We start from the raw sequence: 16757 nt of genomic DNA on the forward strand, positions 1-16757 counted from the left end.
CAGGCAGAGGGGTCCGTGCTGTGAGTGCATGGCCACGTGTGTGTGCACACAAGGGCAAGCAGAGAGGTCCACACTGTGCCCGGCATGCGTGTGCATCGGGGCGGGAGGAGGAAGAGGAAAAGCAGATACCCAGCAGATGATGGAGTTGCTAGAGTCCCAGAAGACAAGTAGAGAGCCAGGCTGCCTCCTCAGGGGCCCGTGGTGCTGTGTCCATGGTGGCTGTGAGCACGAGTGGCGGAGGACAGTGTGCTCATCAGGCCACAGACCTGGAATAGCAGGAGCTTCCGGGAGCCTCAGCACAGCCCTAGGGAGAGAAGAGGCGGGGGAGGGGGGCGTGGTCCCCTCTTCCTGCTGGGCTCTGAGGCACGGACAGCCCAACCGTGCTACGGACTTGCAGCTCTGCTCCTGGGGCACAGAGGTCCCCGGGGGGGGGGGGGGGGGGCTTGGTGACACCCCGCTGGCCTTTCCCATGGCAGAGGCCAGCCAGGCCCTTTCGCCTGTGCTGTGTGGAGGGCACAGACACGGTTGCAAGTCCTGTCATGGAGATCTGGTGCCCAGCCAGCCCAGGACTGACTGGGGAGATGCCAGGCTCCAGAGCTCTCGGGCAGAGGCCTGCAGCCCTGCCCTTCTGCCTCCGCCGCTGTCCAGCCCCTGGGGGACAGGCAAGGGATCCCTGGGAGGGCAGAGCCTTGCACGGTGCACATGCAGGGCCCCTGGCATCCTGCCTGAGCTAGGCCTTCACCTGGGTGCTGGCAGGGAGGAAGCCGGCCCCAGCTGTCCTCTGGGGCACGGGCGGAGGTGGGGCGATTGGGGGTCTGTGGGTCCCAGCTTGGAGCTGAGGCAGCCCAGCGCACCTGAGCCCGTGGCCCACATGGCACACAAGCCAGACTGGGCTTCATATCCGGGCGCTCCCCCAGCCTCTGGACCCCATGGTGCCCTCCCACGTGGCCCGCCACGTCCCACACAGAGATTGCGTGTGCTTTTCTCCTGCATGTCCAGGGTCTAAAGTTACTGCCCAGCGTCCACCCCGCCTGGGTGTGCTGGGGTCGGCCCGGGGTCCAGGCCCGGCCCTGCCGTGTCCTCTCCCAGTGCCCCCGCCGGGCCTGGCTCACTGCCCGCTGTGCCCGCAGGTGTTTGAGGAGGAGCACCACGTCCTCTACCTGGACCACGGCGGCGTGATCGCGGCCATCAAGGACACCTCCATCCCTCTCAAGATCCTCAAGTGAGGCGGGGGGGGCAGGCAGAGGGCAGGGAGGGAGGGGCCTCCCAGGACCCCTCCTGGATGCCAGCCCAGGGCGCAGAGGGCACCGCCCACAGGCCCGGCGGCCCGGCTGTGATGGTACTGAGAGGGGTTGGCCCATGGCGCTGGCTTCAGCCCAGACAAGGAGGCGGGGGCCAGGTGTGGACCAGAAATGGAAGACGGGCGGGCGGCGGTGCGCAGGGCGGCCCAGCCTCACGCGGACCGTGGCTCACAGGTTCAGCGTGGACGAGGGCTTCACCTGGAGCTCGCACAACTTCACCAGCACCTCTGTGTTTGTGGACGGGCTGCTGAGCGAGCCTGGGGACGAGACGCTGGTCATGACGTGAGTGCTGGGGGCAGAGGAGGGGGAGCTGAGCGAGCCTGGGGAAGACGCTGGTCGTGCTGGGAGGGGGGCTGACGTGGGGATGCAGGCGTGCTGGGAGGGGGGCTGCCTTCAGCTGGAGGAAGCCTAGAGCTGGCGGTGGGGGAGGGGAACTGGGGCTAAAGAAGGGGCTGGAACTGAGTGGGGGGTGCATGGATCCGGTGGGGGAGGGGAGGGAAGTGTGCCCTGGCCGCTGCCCAGATGAGGTGTGCCCATCTGTGCCCCTTGCCCCTTGCCAGAAACAGCGCTGTGTCCTCCATCTCCTACATGGCTCTCACTGGTTCTGGTCATAATGGCTGAGTTCACAGCCAGAGTCTCAGAACGGCTCCCACAGAGCCATCCCAGTGCTGCACCTTCAAACAGCCTTTCCATTCTGGAAGCACAGAGAGCATTCCACCTGTGCAAGACCACAGAGCACCGGCACGCAGTCTGCAGCCTGGGGAGGCCCTGTGCCCCCACATTCTATCTACACCCAAGCCAGCCACAGTCATTTTTAGAGGACGCACATCTGCCAAGGTGTACACTGCCTACTGCCCCCCTTCCCCAGACAGTGTGGCCTCAGGGTTGTCCTGCAGCATGGCTCTGCCCTCTGCTTCTCTGAAGAGCAGCCGCTGGGCCCTGGGCTTCCCCGATCTCGCCCCAGCCTAACCAGGTCACGGATATTTCTTTTTTTCTTTTTCTTTTTTGTGGCTCATGGGGCTTGAACTCGGCCTAGGTGCTGTCCTTGACATCTTCAGCTCAAGGCTAAAGCCCTATCCCTGGGCCTGGACATTGTCCCTGAGCTCTTCAGCTCCAGGCTACCACTCCACCCTTGAGCCAAGCCCTGCTTCCCATTTTCTGGAGGTTAGTTGGAGATAAGAGTCTCGGGTTCTTTTGTGTCTTGGCTGGCTTTGAACTGAGATCCTCAGACCTCAGCCTCCTGAGTAGCTAGGAGGACAGGCGTGAGCCACCGAGCCGACATAACACAGATATTTCTGAGAGCCTGAGCCAAGGCTGGGGATTTGCACATGGCAGAACTTGGGACGGAAAGTGTCAGGGGTGGCGATGCCTCTTTCTCTGCCCAAGCTCAGCACCAGGGCCAGTGTGCAAAGCTTCCACACCCACCAATGTTGGTATACCCCCATAAACACACCCCTGCCAGGGTGCTGAACAGGAGAGGCAGACAGCCACCCTTCCCTTCCTGCTGCCCCAAGCTAATTCAAGCAAAAATTGATCACAGGTAGAGGGAGGCTGGTGAAAGAGGTAGGAGCTGGCAGCATGAGATATACTAGCCCCAGCCACGAATCACTCCACAGACTACAGCCCCATTCACACCACAGAGCACACGCTGAATCACACCACAGAGCACAGCCTGAATCACTCCACAGAGCACAGCCTGAATCACACCACAGAGCACACTCTGAATCACACCACAGGGCACACCCTGAATCACTCCCCAGAACACAGCCTGAATCACACCACAGAGCCCAGCCTGAATCACACCACAGAGCCCAGCCTGAATCAAATCACAGAGCACAGCCTGAATGACACCACAGAGCACACCCTGAATCACACCACACAGCACAGCCTGAATCACAGCAGAGACCACACCCTGAATAACACCACAGAGCACACCCTGAATCACACCACAGGGCACATCCTGAATCACACCACAGAGCACAGCCTGAATCACAGCACAGAGCACACCCTGAATCACACCACAGAGCACACCCTGAAACACAGCACAGAGCACACCCTGAAACACAGCACAGAGCACACCCTGAATCACACCAGAGAGCACAGCCTGAATCACACCACAGGGCACACCCTGAATCACAGCACAGAGCACACCCTGAATCACACCACAGAGCACATCCTGAATCACACCACAGAGCACAGCCTGAATCACTCCACAGAGCACACCCTGAATCACACCACAGGGCACATCCTGAATCACACCACAGAGCACAGCCTGAATCACTCCACAGAGCACACCCTGAATCAATCCACAGAGCACAGCCTGAATCACACCACAGAGCACAGCCTGAATCACACCACAGAGCACACCCTGAATCACAGCACAGAGCACACCCTGAATCACACCACAGAGCACACCCTGAATCACAGCACAGAGCACACCCTGAATCACAGCACAGAGCACACCCTGAATCACACCAGAGAGCACAGCCTGAAACACACCACAGAGCACACCCTGAATCACACCACAGAGCACAGCCTGAATCACTCCACAAAGCACACCCTGAATCAATCCACAGAGCACAGCCTGAATCACACCACAGAGCACAGCCTGAATCACAGCACAGAGCACACCCTGAATCACAGCACAGGGCACACCCTGAATCACACCACAGAGCACACCCTGAATCACTACACAGAGCACACCCTGAATCACACCACAGAGCACAGCCTGAATCACACCACAGAGCACAGCCTGAATCACTCCACAGAGCACACCCTGAATCACTCCACAGAGCACACCCTGAATCACACCACAGAGCACACCCTGAATCACACCACAGAGCACACCCTGAATCACACCACAGAGCACACCCTGAATCACACCACAGGGCACATCCTGAATCACACCACAGAGCACAGCCTGAATCACACCACAGAGCACACCCTGAATCACACCACAGAGCATAGCCTGAATCACACCACAGAGCACAGCCTGAATCACTCCACAGAGCACACCCTGAATCACACCACAGAGCACAGCGTGAATCACAGCACAGAGCACACCCTGAATCACTCCACAGAGCACAGCCTGAATTACTCCACAGAGCACACCCTGAATCACTCCACAGAGCACACCCTGAATCACACCACAGAGCACACCCTGAATCACAGCACAGAGCACAGCCTGAATCACTCCACAGAGCACACCCTGAATCACACCACAGGGCACATCCTGAATCACACCACAGAGCACAGCCTGAATCACTCCACAGAGCACATCCTGAATCACACCACAGAGCACATCCTGAATCACACCACAGAGCACACCCTGAATCACTCCACAGAGCACAGCCTGAATCACAGCACAGAGCACAGCCTGAATCACAGCACAGAGCACACCCTGAATCACTCCACAGAGCACAGCCTGAATCACTCCACAGAGCACAGCCTGAATCACTCCACAGAGCACAGCCTGAATCACTCCACAGAGCACACCCTGAATCACACCCCAGAGCACAGCCTGAATCACTCCACAGAGCACACCCTGAATCACACCACAGAGCACAGCCTGAATCACACCACAGAGCACACCCTGAATCACACCACAGAGTCTGTCCGAGGCCCAGCAAGGCCGTGAAGAGCTGCGTCCTCTGTCCCTGGCCGTCGTCCTGTCATCACGATTGGCCCCGTGGGGTCCAGTAGCTGCCCATGCTAATGAAGGTGATAGCACATTTGGTTCATGGTGGCCCAGGCTGTGGGGGCCTGGCCCGATTCTCTCCTGGAGGGCAGGGCAGCCTCTCTGGCCACGGCGTGGTCGGCACTGAGCGGGCCGTCCACACATCCCTCCGCGGGGGGGCACGGCCACCCTAACGTGCCGCCCTCCCCGCCCAGGGTCTTCGGCCACATCAGCTTCCGCTCTGACTGGGAGCTGGTCAAGGTGGATTTCCGGCCCTCCTTCCCCAGGCCGTGTGGAGACGAGGACTACAGCTCCTGGAACCTCACTGACCTTCAGGTGAGCAGCTCCCCCTCCACAGCCCCCACAGGCCCCAGAGCCCCTCCTCCAGGGACCCCGCGCAGACTCCTGCCGGAGCTGTGCCCCGACCCGGGGGACGTCCTGTCTCCCCTGCTCCGGGCTGCCATCCTGGGCTGTGGGCCTTGGTCCCGTGGGGCTGCAGCTCCCCTGGACACCCAGGGGCAGGGACTCAGGTATCCTACGCTCATACCAGGGCCTGGAGCCAAGGCTCCTCCACTACAGACGGAGGACCAAGCGGCCACGGCCAGGACCCAAGGTCGGCCCCTCCGGTACTGCCAGGTGACTTCCTGGGGCTTTGCTGGGCCTGGCTGAGGAGGAAGGAGGTGGCCTGGGGAAGGTCCCAGAGCCTGACCCCGATGGGACCAAGCTGGTTTGGCCAGGCCTGTTCTCATCCCTGCCGAGTATGCTGAGCACTTCCAGGACCTGTGTCCACAGACCCTGCGGCTGAGCTCTGTCCCCAGGCTGCACAGGACCTACTGTGTGTCACAGACCCTGGGGCTGAGCTCTGTCCCCAGGCCGCACGGGACCCACTGTGTGTCACAGACCCTGGGGCTGAGCTCTGTCCCCAGGCTGCACAGGACCTACTGTGTGTCCACAGACCCTGCGGCTGAGCTCTGTCCCCAGGCTGCACAGGACCTACTGTGTGTCACAGACCCTGGGGCTGAGCTCTGTCCCCAGGCCGCACGGGACCCACTGTGTGTCACAGACCCTGGGGCTGAGCTCTGTCCCCAGGCTGCACAGGACCTACTGTGTGTCCACAGACCCTGCGGCTGAGCTCTGTCCCCAGGCTGCACAGGACCTACTGTGTGTCCACAGACCCTGGGGCTGAGCTCTGTCCCCAGGCTGCACAGGACCTACTGTGTGTCACAGACTGCGGCGCCCGGCACCCCTGACCAGCAGGGAAGAACGGACACCACACGAGGATCCTTCTCGATCACGCTTTATGGAAGAGCAACTTATTTGAAGGGAAAGATGAAGCGGAGGGGCGCGGGGCAGGGAAGTGCAGCTGCTTATAAACAATCAAGGAACGCGGGACTTTTGCCATTGGCTGCTCTGTCATAAAACTCGGGATTGGTCAGGCCTCTGACGTCATACGCGCAGACGCAGCGGAGCGAGCAAAGGCTCTGCACTCACACACCCACTAAGGGGAACTAAGAAATTTGTATACAATGAGCGAGGCAGGGGACAGGCGCCGTCTTGGCTGCTCCGGCTCCCCACATCTCCCCCTTTCTGTTTTAACGCAGCAGGCCAACATACCTGTTGTGAAGAGAGTAGAGGTGCTGTCCTCCAAAGTAAAACTTGAGGTCCTACTCTAGAGGAGTGACCCAGGCGGCCAACCCTGGATCCCTCCCCTCCAGGTCCTCTTTTCCCTTTGTGGAGATGGGCTAGGGGCGCAGACCCATATGCTGACGCACATGCTCTCCCTGACCTGTTAGGGTCAGGAGTGGTACTTTGTCCATCATTTCACAACTCTTGGCTGCCTATACTCCTATTCCTCGTGCAATAGACTAAGGTCTTGAGGGTGCAAAGGCAGTACAGGGCAGTTTTAGTTGGCCTTTAAAGCTGCAAGCCAAATTTTGGGGGAGTGTCCCTGCTCCAAGGCAGTGAGTGCATGAACAAGCATTGCTCTCTCTCTCTTATTGCGAGACCTCATTCAGCAGAGCAACCAAAGGCTAAAGACACAAAACCCAAAACAAACTGCAACAAACATTCACAGGAACTGGAACAAATGTAGGCAACGGCTCCAGCATTGACTCAATTTACACTCTATGGCAGAACAATTTAAAATAATCAGAGCGACCCAATTTTTGAGAAACCAGCCTAACACAGAAGGACAGATTTTTTGACAGGGTAAGGCATAGGGAACCTTGCAGTCCTAGGGAAGTTGCAAGGAAGAATTGGTACAAAGGGGAAAATGGAAGAAGCATTAGTCACAGGCATTGGTAATGGAAAGGTCTTCATCACTGCCCACATCGTCCTTTCCTTGTTGCTTTTTCCCTTCTGTCTCTTCATCCAAAGTCGTGGCAGCAGAAGAATTATTAACAGGATTATTCCCAGGATTTTGTTTCGCATCATCCTCTTTAGGCGTTTGATTTTCCTCCAATATCCTTACGAGGCGCTGCGGCACCCAATGGGGGGATTCCTGTCCCTGTGGAAAAACACAAACAGCTCCCCTGGATCTCTGAATTACAGGATCCGGTCCATACCATTTGTTATCGATAACATTTTTCCACATTACTTTTTGTGTGGGTGGTATTGCCATTTTTCCAGCATGCCGATCAGCAGCTGATTGTCCATTGTCATCCACTGTTACATAATTTAAGGTAAACAGTGCAATGGCCAGCCTTTCTCTGGGGGAGGCATCTCGGCCTATTCCCTCCTTTTGTTTAAATAAAAGTTGTTTAAGTGTTCTATTGGCACGTTCCACAATTCCCTGACCCTGGGGATTGTAAGGGAGGCCAGTAGAATGAACTACCTGCATTTGAGTGCAAAAAGAGCGAAATCCAGCAGAGGCATAAGCAGGGCCATTATCTGTTTTCAATTTTAATGGTTTTCCCCATGCTGCCCATGCTTCCAAGCAATGAACTTTAACATTGGACACCCTTTCCCCTGTAAGGGCCGTGGCATGCATTATGCCAGAGAAAGTGTCCACTGAAACATGAACATATTTTGTCCTGCCAAACTCGGGCACGTGAGTAACATCCATTTGCCATAAGGCATTAGAGCAAAGGCCTCTAGGATTAACTCCAATTATGAAAGAGGGATGATATACTACACAGGATTGACAAGCTTTAACAATTTCTCTAGCCTGTTGGCGTGAAATGGAAAACTTATAACGAAGGGTTTTTGCAGAAACATGATAAAGTTGATGAAAATCCCGTGCTAATTGAACAGAATTATGGGAAAGGCCCACCAGGGCTCTGGCAGTCAAATCCACTAAGGCATTGGCCTCTGACATGGGACCAGGCAAGCCAGTATGTGCCCGAATATGACCAATGAAAAAAGGATTTTTCCTTTGTAAAATTAAACTCTGAAGTTGGGATAATATATTTGAAACTGTACTGCTACCTTTTATGGAGGCTGCGACTTCCAGGGATGCCACTGCATTAACTACATATTGTGAATCAGAATATAGGTTAAAAGGCTCAGAAAATTTCCTGAATACTTCTAAAACTGTTAGACATTCAACTACTTGTGGAGTTTCTGGTTGAAAATTTAAAGTTACTGGCTCTTTTCCTTGAACTACATAGGCACCTCGGCCTGTTTTTGACCCATCTGTAAATATAATTAGGGCATTACTCAGAGGCAGTTTTTTCGTAACTTTGGGGAAATACACCCAATCTTCACGCACAAAATTCAGCAGTGGATGTTTGGGATAATGATTGTCAATTATATTTGGAAAGGAGCACACCAAAACTGCCCACCAGTCAACAGAGGCAGCCAATATTTGTACTTGTTGCCGGGTATAAGGAATAATTAATTTGTCAGGAAATTTTGCAAAGTGAGTCAAACACGCCTTGCAACCTGTAAGAGCTAATAAAGCAACTAATTCTGGAAAATACTGAATAGTTTTTAAGCCATAAGAATTTCCATGTAACCATAACAATGGGCCTTCTTGCCATAATACTCCTGTAGGATAATTTTTTGTTTTAAATATGCACAATAAGATTGGCGCTGATGGATTTACACGCAAGAGTTGTGCATTTTCTATGGCCTGTTCAAGACGCTGAATGGAACTCTTAGCCTGAACAGTCAATTTTCTAGGTGAAGTAACATCCGGATCTCCCTCCAATAAGGAAAAGAGGGGCAACAATTCAGAGCGAGGGACATTAAGAAAATTTCGGACCCAATTTACGTCCCCCATTAATTTTTGAAAATCATGAAGGGTATGCAAATGCTTTGTCTTTAATACCACCTTTTGAGGTGTAACAACTGTGGGAGAAATTATGGAACCTAAAAACTGAACCTTTTCTGAAAATTGCACCTTTAATCTCCACTTGCCTGAGACCTTTTTAATAACAAAAATAGGGGTATTCCATGGAGAAACAGAAGGCTCCACATGTCCAAACCTTAGTTGTTCCTGTACCAATTGAGTTATAGCCTCCAGTTTTTCTTGGGACAGGGGCCACTGAGGCACCCACACAGCTTTAAAGAAACTTCCCTTTGGGACGTAGGGGGGTGGGGCAGAGGGGGCAGGTCGGGCCTGGCCATTGTCTGCACCAAATCCTCCCCTGGGGCTGTATGCGGCAGCCTGTTCCTCTAACTCCTCCTCTTCCTTTGAACTTAGCTCCTCCGGGAGCCCATCCCCCTCATTTTCTGTGCTTTGATCTGACTCTCCTGCATCCTGATAGAGGGAGCTCCTTGGTCCCTCCTGTTTTTTCTTTTCTCTTCTCTCCTCCTCCTGCACTGTACTTTGTGAGGGCTGCAGTCCCTCAATTCCATTCTTTTGTTTTCTCTTACATTTTACCCCACTCTTGGTGGTCCCTCCTTCCTTGTACGATGACTCCGAGAGACTATCCTGGTGCTTAATTAATACCTTCCTCCCTTCTTTAATAATCTCAGTATTTCTGCCCTCCTCCAAACAAGCGCGCACCATTCTCCATATGGGCAACGTGGCGCGGGAGACCCCTCCCTTTTCTAGAGCTCTATTCAGGTCCTCGCCTAATATATCCCAACAGGCCAGTGAGAGATCTCCAGACTCCGCAAACCATGGGGCGTGTATCTCAATATCTGTTAACACTCTATGTATTGTGCCGCGGGAAATTCTCAGCCCACGCTGTTTAAGAAGGGCCTGTAAGGGGGCACAGAAGTCCCTTATACGGCACACGCTTCCTAAAGAGTTACCCATACTGATGTTTAAAGACCGAGTTAACACAAACCACAGAGGAAGAACGATAACAAGCACCCAGACAGGAACTTCTCAGAACAACATACCTAGAAGGAGTCCTCTTCACGTGTCAAGTTCTGGATCCTCTTCGGCCCCTCCGCAGGTCCCGGGTTTCGGCACCAGTTGCGGCGCCCGGCACCCCTGACCAGCAGGGAAGAACGGACACCACACGAGGATCCTTCTCGATCACGCTTTATGGAAGAGCAACTTATTTTAAGGGAAAGATTGAAGCGGAGGGGCGCGGGGCAGGGAAGTGCAGCTGCTTATATACAATCAAAGAACGCGGGACTTTTTCCATTGGCTGCTGTGCTGCTAAGGTCTTTTTAAAACTCGGGATTGGTCAGGCCTCTGACGTCATACGCGCAGACGTCATACGCGCAGACGCAGCGGAGCGAGCAAAGGCTCTGCACTCACACACCCACTAAGGGGAACTAAGAAATTTGTATACAATGAGCGAGGCAGGGGACAGGCGCCGTCTTGGCTGCTCCGGCTCCCCACAACAGACCCTGGGGCTGAGCTCTGTCCCCAGGCCGCACGGGACCCACTGTGTGTCACAGACCCTGGGGCTGAGCTCTGTCCCCAGGCTGCACAGGACCTACTGTGTGTCACAGACCCTGCGGCTGAGCTCTGTCCCCAGGCCGCACGGGACCCACTGTGTGTCACAGACCCTGGGGCTGAGCTCTGTCCCCAGGCTGCACAGGACCTACTGTGTGTCACAGACCCTGCGGCTGAGCTCTGTCCCCAGGCCGCACGGGACCCACTGTGTGTCCACAGACCCTGCGGCTGAGCTGCACAGGACCTACTGTGTGTCACAGACCCTGCGGCTGAGCTCTGTCCCCAGGCCGCACGGGACCCACTGTGTGTCCACAGACCCTGGGGCTGAGCTCTGTCCCCAGGCCGCACAGGACCTACTGTGTGTCCACAGACCCTGCGGCTGAGCTCTGTCCCCAGGCCGCACGGGACCCACTGTGTGTCCACAGACCCTGGGGCTGAGCTCTGTCCCCAGGCCGCACGGGACCCACTGTGTGTCACAGACCCTGCGGCTGAGCTCTGTCCCCAGGCCGCACGGGACCCACTGTGTGTCCACAGACCCTGGGGCTGAGCTCTGTCCCCAGGCCGCACGGGACCCACTGTGTGTCACAGACCCTGCGGCTGAGCTCTGTCCCCAGGCCACACGGGACCCACTGTGTGTCCACAGACCCTGCGGCTGAGCTCTGTCCCCAGGCCGCACGGGACCTACTGTGTGTCCACAGACCCTGGGGCTGAGCTCTGTCCCCAGGCCGCACGGGACCCACTGTGTGTCACAGACCCTGGGGCTGAGCTCTGTCCCCAGGTCGCAAGGAACCTACTGTGTGTCCACACACTCAAGGCACAGCCCTGTGCCCAGCCCTGCACAGGACCCACTGTGTGTCCGCTCACTCAAGGCACAGCCCTGTGCTCAGCCCCTGCTCAGGACCCACTGTGTGTCCACACGCTCAAGGCACAGCCCCGTGACCAGCCCCTGCTCAGGACCCACTGTGTGTCCGCTCACTCAAGGCACAGCCCCGTGCTGGCCCCTAGTCAGGACCCACTGTGAGTCCACACACTCAAGTCATAGCCCTGTGCCCAGCCCCTGCTCAGGACCCACTGTGTGTCCACACGCTCAAGGCACAGCCCCGTGCCCAGCCCCTGCTCAGGACCCACTGTGTGTCCACACGCTCAAGGCACAGCCCCATGCCAGCCCCTGCTCAGGACCCACTGTGTGTCCACACGCTCAAGGCACAGCCCCATGCCAGCCCCTGCTCAGGACCTACTGTGTGTCCACACGCTCAAGGCACAGCCCCATGCCAGCCCCTGCTCAGGACCCACTGTGTGTCCACACGCTCAAGGCACAGCCCCATGCCAGCCCCTGCTCAGGACCCACTGTGTGTCCACATGCTCAAGGCACAGCCCCATGCCAGCCCCTGCTCAGGACCCACTGTGTGTCCACACGCTCAAGGCACAGCCCCGTGCCCAGCCCCTGCTCAGGACCCACTGTGTGTCCACACGCTCAAGGCACAGCCCCGTGCCCAGCCCCTGCTCAGGACCCACTGTGTGTCCACACGCTCAAGGCACAGCCCCGTGCCCAGCCCCTGCTCAGGACCCACTGTGTGTCCACACGCTCAAGGCACAGCCCCGTGCCCAGCCCCTGCTCAGGACCCACTGTGTGTCCACACGCTCAAGGCAGAGCCCCGTGCCAGCCCCTGCTCAGGCCTGCTGCCATCCCCACCTGGAGGCCGTGAGCTCCCGGGTGCCGTGTACCCAGCAGTCCTGCGACCCCTCAGGGCCCAGCCAGCCTGCACACAGTAGGAACGCAGTGAATGCTCATGGATTGGCAAGAGGAGGAGGACGGCTGCTCCAGCTTGACCTCACACCTGCCCAGTCCTTTCTGGGCCTCAGTTTCCCCCACGCCCTCTGTTCCGGAAGGGTGGTCAGGACGAGCTGGTAGAGGGCCAGCCTTCCTGCGCTCGTGCCTCACCCTGGGGTCTCTGCTCAGGGTGACCAGTGCATCATGGGCCAGCAGAGGAGTTTCCGGAAGAGGAAGTCCACCTCCTGGTGTGTCAAGGGGAGGAGCTTCACATCGGCCCTCACGTCACGGGTGTGCCAGTGCAGGGACTCGGACTTCATCTGGTGAGTCCACACCCTCCTGCACCCGGGTGCCAGGGCCAGGCCCAGCCGTGTCCCCAGGGGCCAGCCATGTCCCCAGGGCCCAGTTGTGTCCCCAGGGCTGGATCCCAGCCATGTCCCCAGGCCCCAGCTATGTCTCTGAGGCAAGGTCCCAGCCGTGTCCCCAGGCTCTAGCTGTGTCCCCAGGGCCAGGTCCCAGCCGTGTCCCCAGGCTCTAGCTGTGTCCCCAGGGCCAGGTCCCAGCCGTGTCCCCAGGTCCCAGCCATGTCCCCAGGCCCCTGCTGTGTCCCCGAGGCCAGGCCGCAGTGCTCTCCCCAGGCCCACACCCACCCTTCCTTGCCTTGGAACTGTCTCTTAGCCCTGCCTGGGGAGAAGCAGCAGAATGGTTGGGCTGTCTTCCAGCAGGCACCAGGCCTGGTCACTGCAGCGGGGAGGAGAGCAGAGAACGGCTGGCATCACGAGGGTGGGCTGCACCCCCGCCCTCCCCTTCCTCCAGGGACACGGCTGGGGTGCCACTGACTGCACCCCTGGGTGGCTCACATGCTGCGTGGCTCTTCACTGCTCATGGAGCCCTGGCTGCAAGGCCTGCAGCCTCCGTGCTTACCTCCCACCTCTCCATCCACCCCATCTCCCTCCCTCACACCGGCCCCACCTTCCCTGACCCGCAGGCCCTGCCTTAATTGCAGCCTCCCGCTCGCCCTTCTGGGCAGCTGGCCTGCCCTCCACTCCCTGAGACGCCTCCCCCAGGCAGCCCTCTAGGCTCCATGATCCCCTGGGTCCCCACAGCCGGGAACACGGGCAGCCCGGGGCACTAGCTCCCTCTGCCTGGCTCTGAGGCCACACAGTCACTGCTCTCTTTCCTACCAGCGACTACGGCTTTGAGCGCTCCCCTTCCCTGGAGTCTCAGTCCAACAAGTGCTCCGCCAACTTCTGGTTTAACCCCTTGTCCCCTCCCGAGGACTGCGCCCTGGGCCAGACCTACACCAGCAGCCTCGGGTGAGTGACCGTGGCCTCCTGCCAGGTGGGGAGCAGACTCGGGGCGGCAGCTCTGAGTACAGTGTCCGGGCAGAGAAGCCTGGCAAGTGCTGGGGTGTCTGGAGCTGGGGGGTGGACGGGAGCAGCGGATGGGGGCAGCAGGCGGGGGACAGCGTCCGGAGCGCTGCCTCAAGCCGGCTTCCCCGCTCGCCTTGTCCCCCGGTGGGGCTGTGCGCAGTCACGGGCAGGGGTCAGCCTCGGCCGTCGTCGCCGACCTCTCTCGCCCCCCAGGTACCGGAAGGTCGTGTCCAACGTGTGCCAGGGCGGCGTGGACCTGCAGCGGAGCCCCGTGCAGCTGCAGTGCCCGCTGCAGCCGCCCCGGGGCCTGCGTGTCAGCATCCGAGGCCAGGCTGTGGCCGTGCGCCCTGGCGAGGACGTGCTGTTTGTGGTGCGGCAGGAGCACGTGAGCTGTGGGCCAGGCGGCCGGGGAGGGGGGGGCAGGAACAGGGGAGCCAGGCCCCTGGGAGGTGGCACAGGGCAGGAGCAGGTGAGCTGGGGCGGGAAGTGGGTGAGGACCAGGTGAGCCAGCAGGGGGGGAAGCAAAAGCAGGTGAGTGGGGCGGGGGGGGGTGGGGGAGGAGCAGGTGTGCGGGTTGAGGGACAGGAGCAGGTGAGCAGGGCAAGGCGCTGCCAGGGAGGAGGGGTCTGCCTCAATGATCCCGTCAAGGGAGAGGCAGAAATCACAGACATGGGTGGGAGGACATCGCACAGGCAGGTGCACACGTGTGCAAGACCTGCGTGTACACCCATGCTTACCCGCTGACTCAGTAGTCCTGGAGCTGCAAGACATCTGGTAAACCTCTAATTCGGTTGATTTAATTTGGAATCCTAACAAAAACAAAGTTAAAGAAACTATTATTTATAATCACGCAGTAAAAATCCTGTATGTATATGTGTGTACACATGCCCCCTCTCTCTGTACATGTGTGTGTGTGTGTGTGTGTATACATATGTGTATGTATGTCTTCCTGCTCTTTACAATTTTTTTGTCAGTGGTGGGACTTGAACTCTGGGCCTGGACGCTGTTCCTGAGCTCAAGGCTACTGCCCTACCCCTTGAACCACAGCCCCACTTCTGGTTTTCTGGTGGTTCACTGGAGGTGAGAGGCTCACAGACGTTCGTGCCTGGGTTGGCTTTGAACCTGGATCTCAGATCTCAGCCTCCTGAGTAGTTAGGATGACAGGCGTGAGCCACTGAGCCCGGGCTCTCTTTCCATTTTTTTTCCAGTCCTGGGCTTGACCTCAGGTCCTGAGCCCTGTCCTTGGACTTTCTCAAGGCTAGAGCTCTACCACTTGAGCCTCAGCACCACTTCCAGCTTTTTTCTACGTATGTGGTACCAAGGAATCGAACCCGGGTCTTCGTGCATGCTAGGCAAGCACTTTAACCACTAGGCCAAACTCCTGGCCCCTCTCTTTCCATTTTTAACTTAACACAAAGTGCTCCATTTTCTTCTGATGTTAAAAGTAATATATGCTCAGCGTAGAATATCTGGGAAACACATAAGAGGTAAAGAGTACAAACATCATCTCAATTCTTCTCCCTCTGGGGAATGGTTAAATTGGTTCAATTTTACATTTCCTTCCGCTCTTCTGTGTGTGTATGCATGTGTATATGTGGATGTGTGTGTGAATGCATGTGTGCGTGCGTGTGTGTGTGTGTGTATGTGTGTGCGTGCGCGCGCGCGTGTGTGTGCTGGAACTCAGGGCCTGGGCTCTGCCCCTGAGATTCTTTTTCTCAAGGCTAGGGCTCAACCACTTGAGCCACAGCACCACTTCCAGCTTTTTCTGGGTGGTTTGCTGGAGGTAAGAGTAGTCACAGGCTTACCTGCCCTGGCTGGCTTTGAACTGCCATCCTCAGATCTCAGCCTCCTGAGTAGCTCGGGTTACAGGGAGCTCAGCTTCCTCCAGTCTTTGGAATTAATCAACAGCATGCTTATGTTTCCGGTTATTGAAATAACGACTGATCTCGCAGGAAATTCAAAAGTGAAACGTAGAACTCACAGAGGTGCAGGAAACACAGGAGTGCGGGAGCCAGAGGGGATACAGGGAGCCAGAGGGGTGCAGGGAGCACAGAGAGGGTGCAGGAAGCACAGAGGGGTACAGGGAGCACAGAGAGGGGGCAGGGAGCACAGAGAGGGTACAGGGAGCACAGAGGGGGTACAGGAAGCACAGAGGGGGTACAGGGAGCACAGAGAGGGGGCAGGGAGCACGGAGGGGTGCAGGGAGCACAGAGAGGGGGCAGGGAGCACAGAGAGGGGGCAGGGAGCACAGAGAGAGTGCAGGGAGCACAGAGGTGGTACAGAGAGCAAAGAGGGGTACAGGGAGCATGGAGGGGTTGCAGGGAGCATGGAGAGGGTGCAGGGAGCACTGAGGGGGTGTAGGGAGCACAGAGGGGATGCAGGGAGCCAGAGGGGTGCAGGGAGTACAGAGGGGTACAGGGAACACAGAGGGGGCGTAGGGAGCACAGAGAGGGTACAGGGAGCACGGAGGGGGTGCAGGGAGCACAGAGGGGTACAGGAAGCACAGAGGGGGTACAGGGAGCACAGAGAGGGTGCCGGGAACACAGAGAGGGTACAGGGAGCACAGAGGGGGTACAGGAAGCACAGAGGGGGTACAGGGAGCACGGAGGGGTTGCAGGGGGCACAGAGGGGTACAGGGAGCACATAGGGGGTGTAGGGAGCACAGAGGGGGTGTAGGGAGCACAGAGTGGTACAGGGAGCACAGAGAGAGTGCAGGGAGCACAAAGGGGGTGTAGGGAGCACAGAGGGGTACAGGGAGCACAGAGGGGATGCAGGGAGCACAGAGGGGGTACAGGGAGCACAGAGGGATACAGGGAGCACAGAGGGGGTGCAGGGA

The 16757-nt window shown here is 57.6% G+C and overlaps 1 protein-coding gene across 1 annotated transcript in view; it reads left to right on the forward strand.

Annotated features, from left to right (window-relative positions):
* The window catches only part of Sorcs2 (sortilin related VPS10 domain containing receptor 2), a 241080-nt gene that overhangs the window by 206033 nt on the left and 18290 nt on the right, over window positions 1-16757 (forward strand). The window contains exons 13-18 of the mRNA XM_090343870.1: window positions 1131-1222; window positions 1476-1583; window positions 5193-5313; window positions 12738-12871; window positions 13736-13864; window positions 14135-14306. Coding sequence (XP_090199996.1) covers window positions 1131-1222; window positions 1476-1583; window positions 5193-5313; window positions 12738-12871; window positions 13736-13864; window positions 14135-14306 — 756 coding nt within the window. The remainder of the gene's footprint in view (window positions 1-1130; window positions 1223-1475; window positions 1584-5192; window positions 5314-12737; window positions 12872-13735; window positions 13865-14134; window positions 14307-16757) is intronic.

This window comes from Megascapheus bottae, chromosome 13, assembly GCF_031878675.1.
Source record: "Megascapheus bottae isolate mThoBot1 chromosome 13, mThoBot2.hap1, whole genome shotgun sequence".
NCBI classification, from domain to species: domain Eukaryota; kingdom Metazoa; phylum Chordata; class Mammalia; order Rodentia; family Geomyidae; genus Megascapheus; species Megascapheus bottae.